At 35.3% G+C, this 18,003-nt stretch overlaps 1 protein-coding gene across 1 annotated transcript in view; it reads right to left on the reverse strand.

Annotated features, from left to right (window-relative positions):
• Positions 1-18,003, reverse strand: part of LOC136029689 (putative cysteine proteinase CG12163) — a 46,046-nt gene that overhangs the window by 15,659 nt on the left and 12,384 nt on the right. Inside the window, exons 4-6 of the mRNA XM_065708193.1 lie at positions 16,930-17,060; positions 12,124-12,209; positions 9,859-10,004 (exon numbers count right to left, since the gene is read on the reverse strand). Coding sequence (XP_065564265.1) covers positions 9,859-10,004; positions 12,124-12,209; positions 16,930-17,060 — 363 coding nt within the window. The remainder of the gene's footprint in view (positions 1-9,858; positions 10,005-12,123; positions 12,210-16,929; positions 17,061-18,003) is intronic.

Raw genomic sequence — 18,003 nt, forward strand, 5'->3', positions numbered from 1 at the left:
CGGTGTCCCACCTGTGAATATATATATATATATATATATATATATATATATATATATATATATATATATATATATATATATATATATATATGTTTTTAACTACGTAAAACTTGCGAATATACAACATTCTTCGCTGTCCCATTGTCTGTGCATATAAATACATTGTCAGGTTTACCGACTCTTGAACATGCAACATATAATTGTCCATGGGAAAAACAATCCGAATTCAGATCTATACCTCATTATTCTAATGATTGCCCTTGAGCTTTGTTGATGGTGATTGCTAATCAAACATTCCCTGTGTCCCCGTCGTCATTTATATATCCCCCCTGTGCCCCCCGGCGTCCCCGTTGTAGTTGTGTCCCGGTCGTCATTTATATTCCTGTGTCCCGGTGTCCCAGTCTGTAATTTCTCTTTGAGTGTCCCAGTCGTCATTTATATTCCCTGTGTCCCGGTCGTCATTTGTGTCCCGGTCTGTAATTTCTCTTTGAGTGTCCCGGTCGTCATTTGTGTCCCGGTTGTCCATGGGAAAAACAATCCGTATTCAGATCTATACCTCATTATTCTAATGATTGCCCTTGAGTTTTGTTGATGGTGATTACTAATCGAACATTCCCTGTGTCCCGGTCGTCATTTATATATCCCCCCTGTCCCCCCTGGGGTCCTGGTCGTAGTTGTGTCCCTGTGTCCCGATCGTCATTTATATTCCCTGTGTCCCGGTCGTTATTTGTGTCCCGGTGTCCCAGTCTGTAATTTCTCTTTGAGTGTCCCGTACGTCATTTATATTCCCTGTGTCCCGGCGTCCCGGTCGTCATTTGTCCATGGGAAAAACAATCAGTATTCAGATCTATACCTCATTATTCTTATGATTGCCCTTGAGCTTTGTTGATGGTGATTGCTAATCGAACATTCTCTGTGTCCCCGTCGTCATTTATATATCCCCCTTGTGCCCCCCGGCGTCCCCACGTCAGTCGACAAACAACTTCATGACGGCATAATGCTCAATCCTTACAATGACGTCAGTCGACACACAAACATGACGTCAGTCAACAGACACACACCATCAAACAACTTATTTTTATATATATAGATTTTGAGACTGAATAAAAACGAAACTTTATTCCCTATTTTTTTAATTGCTGCTTTCACTTCCAAACAGGAACATATGTTCTTATGGAATCATATAAAAGACATTCTAGTGATATCTCTGCAGTTTCTCAACGTCGTTCTAAAAAGAATGAAAAATATTTCTGCGAAAAAAAAAAGGAAAAAGAAAAAATCTTCGGCAAAAGTAATTTGAATCCTCGGTTGTCTCATTGATAATAGCAGGTATTTGGTCTACTCCTTTTAGACAAATACTTAGTTTAAAATTTTGGGACCAGTAAAAAGGAGACAAAAAAAAGATTTTGCAATCATGACCAGTCGATAGAAACTCGGCCACTCGGCTTGATAAACCTACATGATTCTTCGAACTCGACACTCGAAATTTGTTTTTTGCAGGAGCATACATTTATTATGGAATCATGTTGTCATGTGTTTGGCATTCAAATATTATACAAATAGGGGGAAGGGTAATTGTCAAGATTTAGTAAATTATCTTATTCTTAGTATTTTCATTGAAAAAAGCTGCCCACTCACCTACATTTTCGTGGATTGATACGGCAACTCATCACACTAGGAAGCACTGCCACTCGGCTTGTTTTCCGATTCAAGTTTAAATAGCTACTTCCGTAGCTTGTGATACCTCAAGGACGGTTGAAAAAAACAGTAAATAGTAGAAGTAAATTCGATGATACAATTCCATTAAAAGATCATACGAAAAAGGCTAAAATATTTTTTCTTTCTAGCTAGTATATATATATATATATATATATATATATACTAGCTGTTGGGGTGGCGCTTTGCGCCACCCCAACAGCCCCCCTGCGTGCGTAAGTCGTTACGCGCCATTGTAGTTGTGTCCCTGTGTCCCACCTGTGAATATATATATATATATATATATATATATATATATATATATATATATATATATATATATATATATATATATATATATATATATATATATATATATATATATATATATGTTTTTAACTACGTAAAACTTGCGAATATACAACATTCTTCGATGTCCCATTGTCTGTGCATATAAATAGATTGTCAGGTTTACCGACTCTTGAACATGCAACATAAAATTGTCCATGGGAAAAACAATCCGTATTCAGATCTATACCTCATTATTCTAATGATTGCCCTTGAGCTTTGTTGATGGTGATTGCTAATCGAACATTCCCCGTGTCCCCGTCGTCATTTATATATCCCCCTGTGCCCCCAGCATCCCCGTTGTAGTTGTGTCCCAGTCGTCATTTATATTCCCAGTATCCCGGTCGTCATTTGTGTCCCAGTCTGTAATTTCTCTTTGAGCGTCCCGGTCGTCATTTATATTCCCTGTGTCCCGGTGTCCAGGTCGTCATTTGTGTCCCGGTGTCCCGCTCTGTAATTTATCTTTGAGTGTCCCGGTCATTTATATCTCCCGGTCGTTATTTGTGTCCCAGTGTCCCATTCTGTAATTTCTCTTTGAGTGTCCCGGTCGTCATTTATATTCCCTGTGTCCCGGTTTTTAGTTTTCTTTTTCTCCTTTTTTTTCATTTTTTTTCCTTTTTCTAGTTTTTTTTTTTTTTTTTTTTTTTTAGTTTTTTTAGTTTTTTTTTAGTTGTTTTTTAGTTGTTTTTTAGTTTTTTTTTAGTTTGTTTTAGTTTGTTTTAGTTTTTTTTATTAGTTTTTAGCTGTTTTTTTCTTTTTAGTTTTTTTTTGTAGTTTTTACCTTTTTTTTAGTTTTTTGTAGTTTTTTTTCTTTTTTAGTTTTCAGTTTTTTACCTTTTTTTTCAGTTTTTTAGCTTTTTTATTTTTTTTTTATTTTTTTCTTTTTAGTAGTTTTTACCTTTTTTGTTTTTTTTCTTTTGTATTAATGCTAAAGCCAAGGTTCGAACCTGGAACCTCTCGGACCTAGAACCTGGAACATAACGCTTTACCAACTCAGCTACTTCGGCTTGAATACATTCGTTTTTGAATTGGTATATGATGAAATAATTCAGACGTCATATAATGACGTCACTCGACAGACAGACAGACAACTTATTTATATATATATATAGATACTTGCTGTTGGGGTGGCGCTTCGCGCCACCCCAACACCTAGTTGGTGGGGGCGCATCGCGCCCCCCCCCGCGCGCGTAAGTCGTTACGCGCCATTGTAGTTGTGTCCCTATGTCCCACCTGTGAATATAGATATATATATATATATATATATATATATATATATATATATATATATATATATATATATATATATATATGTTTTTAACTACGTAAAACTTGCAAATACAACATTCTTTGCTGTCCCATTGTCTGTGCATATAAATAGATTGTCAGGTTTACAGACTCTTGAACATGCAACATATAATGGTCCATGGGAAAACAATCCGTATTCAGATCTATACCTCATGATTCTAATGATTGCCCTTGAGCTTTGTTGATAGTGATTGCTAATCGACCATTCCCTGTGTCGCCGTCGTCATTTATATATCCCCCTGTGCCCCCCGGCGTCCCCGTTGTAGTTGTCCCTGTGTCCCGGTCGTCATTTATATTCCCTGTGTCCCGGTCGTCATTTGTGTCCCGGTGTCCCAGTCTGTGATTTCTCTTTGAGTGTCCCGGGCGTCATTTATATTCCTTGTGTCCCGGTCGTCATTTGTGTCACGGTGTCCCGGTCTGTATATACATTCGTTTTTGAATTGGTCTTTTTTTTAGTTTTTAGTTTTTTACTTTTTTTTTAGTTTTAGTTTTTTTAGTTATACCTCATGATTCTAATGATTGCCCTTGAGCTTTGTTGATGGTGATTGCTAATCGAACATTCCCTGTGTCCCCATCGTCATTTATATATCCCCCTGTGCCCCCCGGCGTCCCCGTTGTAGTTGTGTCCCTGTGTCCCGGTCGTCATTTATATTCCCTGTGTCCCGGTCGTCATTTGTATCCCGGTGTCCCGGTCTGTATATACATTCGTTTTTGAAATGGTATATGATGAAAAAATTTTTTGTATTTTTCCCCTTTTTTGTTTTTAGTTTTTTTTTGGTTTTTACTTTTTTTTGTTTTTTTTTAGTTTTTTTTCTTTTTTCTTTTTTTTTATTTTTTTTTAGTTTTTCTCCTTTATTTTTCATTTTTTTTCCTTTTTTTTTATTTTATTTTTTTTTTTTTTTTTTTTTTATTGTAATTTTTTAGCTTTTTTATTAGTTTTTCTTTTTTTTTCTTTTTAGTTTTTTTGTAGTTTTTACCTTTTTTTTTAGTTTTTTTTTACTTATGTCCTGGTCGTCATTTATACTCCCTGTGTCCCGGTCGTCATTTGTGTCCCGGTGCTTTGTTGATGGTGATTGCTAATCGAACATTCCTTGTGTCCCGGTCGCTTTCTCTTTGAGTGTCCCGGTCGTCATTTATATTCCCTATTGGCCAGTGTCCCGGTCGTCATTTGTGTCCCAATGTCCCGGTCTGTAATTTCGTCAGTCGAAAACATGACGTCAGTCGACACACAAACATGACGTCAGTCGACAGACCCACAGACAACTTATTTATATATATATACTAGCTGTTGGGGTGGTGCTTCGCACCACCCCAACAGCTGGTGGTGCACCCCAACACCTAGTTGGTGGAGGCGCTTCGCGCCCCCCCCCCCCAAACCCCCCCGCACGCGTAAGTCGTTACGCGCCATATTAGTTACGCGCCATTGTAGTTGTGTCCCTATGTCCCACCTGTGAATATAGATAGATATATATATATATACTAGCTGTTGGGGTGGCGCTTCGCGCCACCCCAACACCTAGTTGGTGGGGCGCTTCGCGCCCCCCAAGCCCCCCGCGCGCGTAAGTCGTTACGCGCCATATTAGTTACGCGCCATTGTAGTTGTGTCCCTGTGTCCCACCTACAAACAAACAAACATGCATACACACAACTCGTTTTTATATAGATAGATAGATAGATAGATACAATACAAATTAACTGCGTAAAACTTGCGAATATACAACATTCTTCGCTGTCAAATTGTCGCTGCATATAAATAGATTGTCAGGTTTACCGACCCTCGAACATGCAACGTACAATTGTCCATGGGAAAAACAATCAGTATTAAGATCTATACCACATTTTTCTAATGATTGACCTTGAGCTTTGTTAATGGTGATTGCAAATGCTAATCGAATTGGGAATTGCAATCTTTTAAATTGAAAAGGCAGATCCGTTGGAATCATGGGAATGCGAGGAATAAGAACAGCCTCACCCTCAAAAGGCCCTGTCAAGATTGTGGCCTCTATTAGGTTTTCCATTGTTTTTTTTACGGCAAGTCGCGTGCCATTGCAAAGCTTTGGTGGGTTGATATTTCTTAAAAGTATTATCGGTACGCCTATTTTTAGTTGTAGCACGTGTGGTGGAAACCCTGAAAGATCCACGGAATTTAAAAATTCAGATGGATAATTAACCACTTCATTTGGTTCCAAAACTGTGTCGACTGACTTGTAAAGGACTGCCTGGTCTCGAATCTTGGTCAAAACAATATTGTTGATTTCGTGGACGTCTATATTTTTGGGTGCGAGAATCGCTCTTTCACTTAGCCATTTATTATTTTTATAATTGTTTAGAATATTCGGAAATACTTTTTCAATCAATTCATTTTTGGACGTCACTAAATTACAGAAATCAGCAGGTAGTTGTATACGTCCTGAAATTGAGTCTACTGGGAGCTTTCCGTTTCCAATTGCCAGCAATTGATCTGAAAATGTTTGACCAGAGTCATCGTTTTGCAATCAGACACGCATATTTGTAGCTAATTTTAATGTTTTTACGTGTGTCCATAAATTAGAATTTTTCAGGCAAGCATTCATTTCGTCTGCAGGGGTTGATCTCGGTATTATAGGTAATGTTTGCCTGAAATCTCCCGCAAGCAATATTAATGTGCAGCCAAAGGGTTTCAACTTCCCTCGCAAATCTTTCAAGCATTGATCCAGAGCCTCGAGCGATTTTTTGTGTTTTGTTTTTTGTTGTTTTTGTGTCATTTATATATCCCCCTGTGCCCCCCGGCGTCCCCGTTGTAGTTGTGTCCGTGTGTCCAGGTCGTCATTTATATTCCCTGAGTCCCGGTCGTCATTTGTGTCCCGGTGTCCCAGTCTGTGATTTCTCTTTGAGTGTCCTGGGCGTCATTTATATTCCTTATGTCCTGGTGTCCCGGTCGTCATTTGTGTCCCGTTGTCCCGGTCTGTATATACATTCGTTTTTGAATTGGTCTTTTTTTTAGTTTTTACCTTTTTTTTAGTTTTTTTAGTGATACCTCATGATTCTAATGATTGCCCTTGAGTTTTGTTGATGGTGATTGCTAATCGAACATTCCTTGTGTCCCCTTCGTCATTTATATATCCCCCTCTGCTCCCCGGCGTCCCCGTTGTAGTTGTGTCCCTGTGTCCCGGTCGTCATTTATACTCCCTGTGTCCCGGTTGTCATTTGTATTCCGGTGTCCCGGTCTGTATATGCATTCGTTTTTGAAATGGTATATGATGAAATAAATTTTTTTATTTTTCCCTTTTTTTTCTTTTTAGTTTTTTTTTTTTTGGTTTTTACTTTTTTTAGTTTTTTTTCTTTTTTTTCTTTTTAGTTTCTTTTTTTATTTTTATTTTTTTTAGTTTTGTTTTCTTCCTTTATTTTTAATTTTTTTCCTTTTTTTCTTAGTATTTTTAGTTTTTTAGCTTTTTTAGTTTTTATATTAGTTTTTAGTTTTTTTTTCTTTTTAGTTTTTTTATAGTTTTTACCTTTTTTTTTAGGTATTTTAGTTTTTTTTTTATTTATGTCCTGGTTGTCATTTATACTCCCTGTGTCCCGGTTATCATTTGTGTCCCGGTGCTTGCCGGTGTCCCGGTCGTCATTTGTGTCCCGATGTCCCGGTCTGTAATTTCGTCAGTCGACAAACATGACGTCACCCGACAGACAGACCCACACAGACACAGACAACTTAACAACCCAAAAAAGAAAAAAAAATAATGAATAAACCATAAGAAACATTTAATAAGAAGCCTTTAATAAGAAACTTTTCATCTGTCTCTTAAAGGAGCCAAGTGTTCGTGACTGCCGGATCTTAGCGGGAACCAAGTTCCAAGCACGTCCCACAGTCACAGCCAGGCCGAAGTCTGAACGAACCGAGGGACTAGCGGGAATCATCACATCCTCCCGGTTACGAACGATATACAAATTTACTTCCCCTACTAGTTTAAGCCGTCCCGAAAAACAACATGGGAGATCTCCCTGGAAGTATTGATATGCCAACGAAGATAGAGATAAAACATAAATATCTTTAATTTTGAGGAGGTCAAGAGGAGTGTGTGTAGCCGACTGGAGAATTCTTGCCGCTTTCTCGTAAAGATTGTGAATAGGAGCAAGTACTGAGGGAAATGTGAACATCCACACAGACGATCAGTAGCATATATAAGGGTAAATCAGAGAAAAGTATAAAATACGGAGGATAGGGAAAGGGAATAAACGCTTTAATTTTCGGATGATTCCAAGTCCACGGGAAATTTTCACTCTTATTATTTGAACATGCCACTTAAATGATAAATTTTCATCCAAAAGAACTCCCAGGAATCGCACATATCGATCCAGGGGACGACCTATAGAGCCTCTTGGTGTATGAAGCTCAGTAATTGTGGGGCAGCTCACACCTTTACGAGAAAAAATAAGAAGGTAGGACTTTTTTACATTTAAAGTTAGTTGATTTATGTCAAACCAAAAGAGTATTTTCTCAGTCATTGCATGAAGCTTTAGAATAAGGGATGATTCATCCGGAGCTGCAGCACCTAAAGTAGTGTCATCTGCAAATGCTATTAATTCTTCCTGACTATCAGGTGTGAACACCAACGTACTCTGAGAGTAAGATTTGTGACACAATCCACAGCAAACATTGTTAATTGGGGTGTTTAAAAGTCGGTAGAGATCGTTCACATATATGAGGAAGAGGGTTGTCCCAAGATGAGAACCTTGGGGTACTCCGTATTCAATTGGAACTTTTTCGTCTGTAACTTCTGTGGCGATAGATCTGTCAGTTAGGTATGACGAGAACCAAGACAATGCTTCCCCACGGACACCAAAATGACAAAGTTTACCAATGAGAATCTTATGTGTTAGGCTGTCAAAAGCTTTCTTTACATCAAGAAACATGGCTGCAGGAATAAGATTAGAATCTAAAGATCGTCGTATAAACTGAAGAAGTCTATTACAAGCATGTTCTGTAGAATACTTTGCGCAAAACCCAAACTGATGCTGATGGAAAAAAAAATTTAGCTTCAAGAAATCTCACCAGACGTTTGAGCATTGCTCTTATATATATATATATATATATATATATATATATATATATATATATATATATATATATATATATATATATATATATATATATATATATATATATATATATATATATATATATATATATATATATATATATACATATATATATACATATATATATATATATACATATATATATATATATATACATATATATATATATATATATATATATATACATATATATATATATATATATATATATATATATATATATATATATATATATATATATATATATATATATATATATATAGTTTTTTTTTACTTATGTCCTGGTCGTCATTTATACTCCCTGTGTCCCGGTCGTCATTTGTGTCCCGGTGCTTTGTTGATGGTGATTGCTAATCGAACATTCCTTTTGTCCCGGTCGCTTTCTCTTTGAGTGTCGTCATTTATATTCCCTATGTGCCGGTTTCCCGGTCGTCATTTGTGTCCCGATGTCCCGGTCTGTAATTTCGTCAGTTGAAAACATGACGTCAGTCGACACACAAACATGACGTCACCCGACAGACCCACACACACACAGACAACTTATTTTTATATATATAGATATATTTCTTTGGACTTCTATCCAGCTTATTGGAAGGTATTTCAATTCTCTCGCTGCAATTGTGGGAGCTGAACCACATCTAGACTTTTTTTAGGTATATTCGTCTTCCATTAAGCCATGACAAAACAATGCGTAATTCGGGTCAATCGAAAAAAAAAATCTCGATGCATATGCATACAGATCTCTTGTGGTAGTAAAATATACAATTTCAAGGATAAAATAAAAAAAAGATTTAGTTTTACACTTTGTGTAATAAAAATAAAATGTGTTATTATACCGTTCTTTTATTTTTTAGACACAGAACCATTGACTATGGAATTTTTCCCTTGGAACCAAAACATGCATCATGAAAACAATGATCGTGTTTTTAAAAGCTATTTCGATTAAATAATCAACTGTATAAGCGACGTGATAACAGCTACAAATTATATTGTTGTATGTTAAGCAGCCTTTGTACTCATTAACTAGCCCATAAAATTTTCGTTTATGTCCTTGGATTGTGATATAGCCTCCTTAAACGATCGTTATTAAAAATGAGCCGAGTTTCCTAGTGACTTTGTTTAGCTTCAAGCAAAGAAGGTACTTAGTGTCTACCATTCACCACATTTTTAAGGAGGGGGTGGCCTCAGGAGGAGAATTATATTCTCACTTTTCTATCAAATGCAGCTTTGATCTCAAAATGTACAATCGAATGAGCTCCCCTCTCTTAACCTGCTATGATCCTCCATATTTTATGACGAGACAGAAGACAAAATTTAGCAAGAAAAATAATGTTCGAGGCAGATGGCTCTTTACTAAATCAGTACCACTGTGTTGACTATGATAAGCGTAAACGGGTTGTAAAACCTCAAAATGGGAACCAAACTTACTTGATTCTTCACAGGCGTAACTGCTGACTTATTTCTCCAATCAAATTCTTCAGGAGCAGATTGCTTAGGAATTACTGCTTTCTTTAGAAGTGTTTCTTGTCTTTTGTAAGACATGTTTAAGCCCTTGTGATATTGAAATTCTTCCTCTAAATAACAAATATATAAGAATTATTAGAAAAATTAAGGCGGACTGTTTCGTACTAGGGTGGTTGTACTTATCTAATTTACTACAAAAGGATTGAGCCCATGTTACACCCTGTTTCCTTTTTAGCCCTGAACTGTTTAAATTGCCCCCTAGTCGGACAGTTTAGCCCATCTCGTTTGACCAAAGTATTTAATTTTTGACAGAGAATCATACGAACACAGCCTATTTTTTCTCTCCAATCCTAAATCATATGCTTAACCAACTTTTTCCCCAGGTTAAAGACTTATTTAGTATACAATATCCAAAGACTTCGGAATAATCTACACAAAAAGTAACTAAATATTAATCAATCTCTTTGATTCCTTCTTTTTATTTTTTGAATCGTCCATCGATACATTAAAAAAAATTGGGAACATAGAAAATACCATGGAACGGAACGCGTATTGAGTCGTTCCGTGTCAAAACACGCAAAAAAAAATCTATTCGAAAAAATCTTCAGAGTAGATTATGAATGGAATGATAATGAAACGAGCCCAATTGCCAATATTTGTTAAATTTTAGGAAAAATTAATTTAAATTTCTTTTAAAGTAAGTATTGCGGAAGTGAATGCCAGTTTCAGAAAAACCTAATTAGAATGATTATGTACACCCCGCATATGAAAATTCTGATCGCTTCTAGTGTTCTGACTTGTCTTCTTGTACATCCTCCAATCTCCTCCCTCAAAATCTCATATTCTAACAATTTTCCAATATTTTCATAGGTTTGTCATATAATACGTTTTCAAATCCAAATTTACAACTGAGCGTCTCTCCAAGCATGTTCTGCACAAATACTTCTCTTTAAAGTTTTATATTGAACTCGAAGAGGAATTACAATGTAGTTTCCTAAGCATAACTCCATTTAGATTACAAATTAAAAATTTTTTGTGTCAGCATTAGTTAATTGTTAGTATTTGTTAGTTGCAAGGCTCTCGAAGAAAAAGGGTTGCAATTTGAACATTATAAGTTCACCAGATCTTTCCTGTTCAGTTTGTTCTTTACTGCTTAATATGTTTCTGCTACAGCACAGTGGAGTGTAAAGCTTCAGTTAAAATATGAACACCGTTATTTACTAATTACATGAACAGCAAGTTGATTTTTGTCAATAGGCTACGTGTTAGTAATTTGATTTGTTTTTTGTAAAAATGGATCCCAGACATGGTTCCACAATTAAATTACAATTTGTGTACACTGCATTTATAAAATATTTACTAAAAGGTTCTTTTTTTTTTTGCTAAGATGTTGATTATAAAGAGGATGTGATCTTGGAATTTATTTAAAGACCATTAACCGTTATCGTCAAGATTTTTTATTATTTTTTTACTTTGTATTATGAAATACACAAATTACCTAAAGTAGTAGCTACTAAGTAACTTAGATTCTTTCTGCAACCAAAAAGAAAGTCAATTCTGATACTATGGTGAAAGTACATAAAGAGGAAAATAATAATAAGTGAAGGAAAACCGAGTGTTTATTATATGATTAAAAATCGTCAAAACCTATTAATTTTGCTTCTCATTTTTGTAAAAGACAGGATGTTTAGATTACCGGACAGTATTATAAGCTATCCTGTACAAAATTTTTTATAATCGTACGACGTCAGAGAATGATTTTTTATCAAAACATAGACTGGAAATCTACATCATTTACACCGCAACATGCGGCAACCCTTTACAAAACTACCTCTGAAGCGAGAATTTTGTTGATGTACGGAAACAGATATCAACAAGCAAAAATAATTTCGTACAGAAATTATTTGGGACGTATTTAAAACGAAAATCTTCAAATGGAATCTGAAGGCGACAATTTTGTTGATGTACGGAAACAGATATCAACAAGCAAAAATAATTTCGTACAGAAATTATTTGGGACGTATTTAAAACGAAAATCTTCAAAATGAAATTATCAACTAAGTATACAAGGGTTTCAAGCATGTGCCGAAAAAAAAACCAAACTTTAGAGCAAATTATTACATAAAGAAATTTTCATTTAAAATTTTTTTGGCCTGGAAGTTCTTTTAATATTGCACTCGCAACTAACCAACAAATTTGTGATGATAAAACATAATCAATGAAAGTTACGTGTCAAATCGGCAAAAAACGTGTCTCCGTAAACAGCTGTTCCTTGCTCGTTTTCTTGAAGTTCTTTTATAATATTTTGGTTTTGCCTGGAAAAGAAACAAAAACAAGTTTACAAAAGTTAATTGCAGAATTTGCGAATGAGGTCCAACTTCGGACAACTTCAAATTTGAAACGCAGAAACTACTTTAGTAAAATAAAAGTAGAGAAAATTAAAAGAAACCAACGTAAAAAAAATGTAACGTTTCGAAATGATAATCATAAAATCTTAATGGGAAGATCCAAATACAAAAAGACAACCACCACTTATTTGATTTTAGAAAATTAAAAAACAACGGGCAGTCAGATCAGCTGAATGGTATATCACACTATTTACCTTACTGGTAAGAAACTACTTCACTTATGGTGCCTCGTAAACAAGAGCATTGTCTTGGTGAAACAGCCACCCCTCACAGCACCGTTATGGCCTTCATTTCTATTGTTTCTTCTAGGACCACTCAGAACCCAGAAACCATTAAAATTCAATTAATATTAAAGAAGTAAATCAGTATTGATTTGAATTTTGAGCTTGACAAATTATCAGGTATTGATCTGAAACACAGGCTGTGGTGTTGAGGATCCTGGAGACTTGGATATCATTAATTGCCGTCTATTTTCAGGGTAGTAAATGAACTGTCATGTTTCATCGCAAGTAACAACCAACTCGAACAAAACTGGCTCGTTCTTTACGCATTCTAGCATGTCCACGCACATATTATTACGGCACTGCTATTGGTAATTGTATAGTCGAACAATCAGTTGAAAGGAATCACAACAGCTTCTGTATTCACGCCAACTAGCTTACTCACTGCATAAACATTCATTCTATCACTTCGTGAACTTAAGAAATGTTCTGGCTAGTAACTGCAGATATGTCCCATTCCTCGAGAAACTGTTTATGCCATTTGGACACACTCGCTGTAGATAAAGTTTTGTCCCGAAGGCGCCAGCTAGCTTCTCGAATGTTTGTGTAACTGATTTTTTAGGCCCCACAAAAATTTGACAGAAATCCTTTATTCAGGTTTCAAAAAAGACATTTTCCGAAAGGGATTTTCCACGATTCTTCTTTTGGTTGTTACATAAATGTTAGGATATTTTTCATTGCGTGAAGTTTCTCCTAGCTGCTTTGCTGAATTACGAAAAAAAAAAACAAGCGAAAACTTCTCCTCTTTATACAGGAAACTGAACCGAACATCATATAGTCCAGCATTCCAAAAATCAATAGGGTACTACAACCGTTAGCAATTGGACAAATATAGGCTAGTGGGAATATGTCAAAATGATCTTTTTTAGATGTATTTGGTTTTTCAAGTTTTCACTAAACCAATTTAAAGAATTAGAATTCTTAACTAGCGTCCTTGGTACTTTAAGAATATTTGATATTGCACGTTTAAATTAAGCAGCCTTATGTATGGTTTGGTTGTTGGTTTTACATATATCGCTATAAACTATATTTTGAGCTTCAATTCGCAGTTCAAAATTTTGGGTTTTAATGTCTAATACATAGTGGTTATAAGCCTCAAATATATAGCGGTTACGGGATCTTGTTGTACCACGGGGAGTTTTGCAGTATTGTTGACATACGGAACCACAATCTGTACGACTATTTTAACAAAGTGTTAATACAAATTTGACTTTGATGATTTCAGTTTCTCTCCCCCCCCCAGTCCCTAAATTTGTATTTAGTTATGATTTTGAGGAAGTCCAGTGTCGGCAAGGTGGATCGATGAATAGTAGAATCTTTATCTGAACTGTCAGGAATTTAATATGACGTCTGATTCGGTTGATTGATTAATTTTCTAGTAAATTTAGGTAAGCGCCAAATCAAGAGTTACGTCAGCATGATAGTCTTGAACCCAAAGTGGGAAACAATCGACAAGCGGGGGTTCGAGACGATCCAAATAAGCACAAGGGGACACTACGATGACTTCAACATTGACTTGATTGATATTGAGGCTTCATTGACTTCTCAATTATTGAATATGCTTATCTTATGGTCACTTCCAAAGAATTAATGTTTCGTCAAGAATTTCTGGATAATAATTTTTTTTAGTGTACCTTTTCGATCGCCCAGTGTTCCAGGAAAGAATAAAGTTCAAGGATATTGAAAGTAACTAATTAAGATTGGACAAATATTTGTAATGTCAAAGGCCAGCATACTAATATTGTTTATAGAGTTATAAATATGATTACAATATGACATGCAATAAGTTTTAAGAATATTCCCTCCAATTGTACCAATAGTCCAATAGAACAGTGCGGTGAAATCAACATTGAGTTGCTGGATATTGAGGCTTCATTGACTTCTCAATTATTGATTATGTGTTTGTCTTATGGTCACTTCCAAGGGATCAATGTTCCGACTAGAGTTTGTAAAGCTTCTGGATAATATTTTTTCTAATGTACCTTTTCGATCACCTGGTGTTCCAGGAAAGAATGAAGTTTAAGGATATTGAAAGTAACGTACTGAAGATTTGGTAAATAGTTTGTAACGTCAAAGGCCAGCATACTAATATTTACATACTAATATTGTTTATAAGGTTATAAATGAGATTTTAATATGAAATGCAATAAATTTTAAGAATCTATTCTCTCCAACTGGACCAATAGTCCAATAGAACAGTACGGTGATTTCAACATTGACTTGCCGGATATTGAGGCTTCATTGACTTCACAATTTTTGAATATGTGTCTGTCTTATATTCTCTTCCAAAGGATTAATGTTCCGCCTAGAGTTGTAAAGCTCCTGCATAATATTTTTTCAAGTGTACGTTTTCGATTGCCTGGTGTTCCAAGAAAGAATGAAGTTTAAGGACATTGGAAGTAACGTATTGAAGATTGGGCAAACAATTTGTAATGTCAAAGGACAACATACTAATATTTGCCTGTTCAAAGTAATTGTTTATAGGGTTACAAATGAGATTGCAATACAAAAATAAGTTTTAAGAATCTATTCCCTCCAATAGAAGAATTTTCCCTAGTCCATAAGATCCATTATTTGGATCCACTTTACTCTCTATCATAATAAATATTTTTTTTTGTTATAATTTATTATGGTAAATTTCTAGTGCTTCTCTCCCACTCTCTCTCATGTTCATGTCCAAAGCCGGTTCACTCCTAATAAAAAAAACGGACGATTCCACCAGTCATGGAAATACAGCTCTAGGTATTTAAGACTGAGACGTAATACAAAAGTATCAAATTCACATGAAATATAAGCTGCTAAATGTTTTGCAGTTCATATGCTTGTCAAAGATAAGTTCTGCTGCGCTAGTGTGTTTTCTGCCCAACCCCAGTTACAACTGATTACTTAACAATAAAAATATAAACTCAAGTAAGAGCGAATCATTGAGATCAAACTCATTTATTTCTTTATAATTAAACAGACCTTTGTTTCTAATTTTAACGAATCAAAACTTTTCAGGAAGCATTGTTTTTGTATTTTGAACCCTCAATGCCAAATAAAAATTAGAGGGATTGGAATCCAGCGTACCTATACAATTTAGAACTCTATCTTAACTGTAAGAATTACAATTTACTTATTACAACCAAAAAACTGAATTTCATCTTCATTTCCCAATATTCGATATCGAAGATCCACTGGCAATTTAAAAGAAAAAAAACATTGTTTACCATTCAAATTCCTCATACCCGTTAATAGACCTGACACTTTGATTTAACTAAAGCTTATAATATGTTCTATTGGTTGTGGTGGAGCATCGAGTCTAAGAAAACAAGAGGGAATTACCATATAAGCGCATAAAAAACACTGAAAAATTATCCTATTGCAACCATCTTAAAACACGAGTCCCATTTTTTATTCGAGTGAAATTTGACAAAAAAAAATTTAATTTTTTATTTTTTGGAAAAAAAAATTTTTCTTCGCGGAAGCTATGTTAAATCTGACCATTCTTTTTGGTAAATTTCAAAGTATTTCTTAATAAATTCCAAAATAAATCCCTCATTTTAATTCCTTTTAAGGTCACTGACCATCTCAAGTAACAATTAGATTTTGTGAAACATTCCACGGTTGAGGCAAAAGTAATCTTTTCCCTGAGCCGTATAGCCCTGTCTAACGTAGAAATGAAAGAATTCCAAACAGTAAGTGTCTGAAGTGGATGCGGTGGAATGCTTCGATATTACAGAATTTTGTTATTTTATCGAATCGGTAAATACTCGCTCTGCTCCTTGCACTTCCACACTTTGTTCAATTTTGTTGTGCAATTAACGTTTTATGTCTTGCACACGTTTTATGTCTGAGACGGTTGTTGAGTGGCTGCTCAACCATATTCAGTAGCCGTAAAACCGTGATTCAAATAAAAAAATAAAAAAAAATAAATGACAATACAAAACGCATCTTGATTGGGCAGGATAGATTGATTCATCGCAACACTGAGAAAACGAAAACTGAAGAAGGTAAAGGAACGGCACTAGACTTCACAGTCTATACCGGCGGTGCTAATATCCGTGTCATAGCCGTTCAGCCAGGAAATGCAATGGAAACCAGCTATCCTGGGCTGTTGCATACCCTTTCTGGTTCCCATCCCCAGGTTGCTCCAGAAACTCATTTAGAGCTGGGTTAATTCAAGATGAGCTTACTTAGTCACTCCGCTGACCCCCGTCCCAAACCAAATAATTGCGACAACGAACTGGAGCACCAGCCCTGAAGGACATAGAATTGCAAGTTCACCGCGCTATTAATATCCATATTTTAAACTAAGAACCAGCATTTATAGGTAATAAAATAACAGCTTTAATAGCTATAAATACCTATAGATTTCGAAACGACGTTGCATCTCACGCCTGCTAGAATAAAGCTTTTTGTGTTCAGCTAAAAACTTTTTAAACCTTCTTGCGAGTTTCTTTTCTTCTTTCTTCTCGTTTCTCGAGTTCTTAACTTCCTAAAAAGAGGAAGCCGGTAAATTTCTTTTCTCTCAGATTTTTAACGCTCCTATTTTCGTTATATAATATTAATTTTAAAAAAAAATCATGCCAAATTTCACGGGTCCGTGATTTGTGTCTTTTCAATTTAATTCATTTAATTACAAAATGACATAACACAGAACACTAATCTAAGTGGCTGCCGAAAGAAAGATATAACAGCACTTAATGCTGGGCGACCACATTTACAACAAACAATTAACAAACAAAACTCTTAAAAACCGAACAAAACAAACAAACAAAAGAAGGAAATGAATAATGATAAACAAACAACCAAATTATGACCGATCTCTAATAATGAAAATGGGGAAAAAATAATATAAAATTAAAAATTAAAAAGAGAAAAGAAAAGGAAAAACAAAACAAAAATCATCTATGAACCAAGACCCAAATTGAAAATTTTTCATTTTTCGATTCAATAAACTAAGGTGCCCCACCACCCAAATGCTCTACGGTAGAGAATTCCAAACCATAGGACCTAGATATCTGACAGAAAAACCTAGTCTAGTTCCACTTCTATATTCAGTGACTAGATTATCAGCATTGCGGGTACTATAACTATGAAGTGATTTATTTTCTCTGTAAAACCATGAAATACCTGACACGACAATATTCCTGCTTGGTAGCCAAGAAGTCGCCCAACATTAAGCCTTTTAGGTTTATTATAACATGGCTCATTGTCATTAACATTTTCCAAGCATCCACCAATAAGTCTTACATCTTTGCTTTGAAGAATTTGTTCTCCTTTAATAAAACTTGCTTGACCACAACACACATCCATATGGGATACATTGGTGGACTAAAGCATTATATAAAATTAATAAAATTTGTGGCGGTGAAACACTCTTAAAATGTCGAATCGCTCCAACTCCTTGTGCAATTATCGTTGCAACAATACCACTA

Source organism: Artemia franciscana, chromosome 7, assembly GCF_032884065.1.
Source record: "Artemia franciscana chromosome 7, ASM3288406v1, whole genome shotgun sequence".
NCBI lineage: Eukaryota > Metazoa > Arthropoda > Branchiopoda > Anostraca > Artemiidae > Artemia > Artemia franciscana.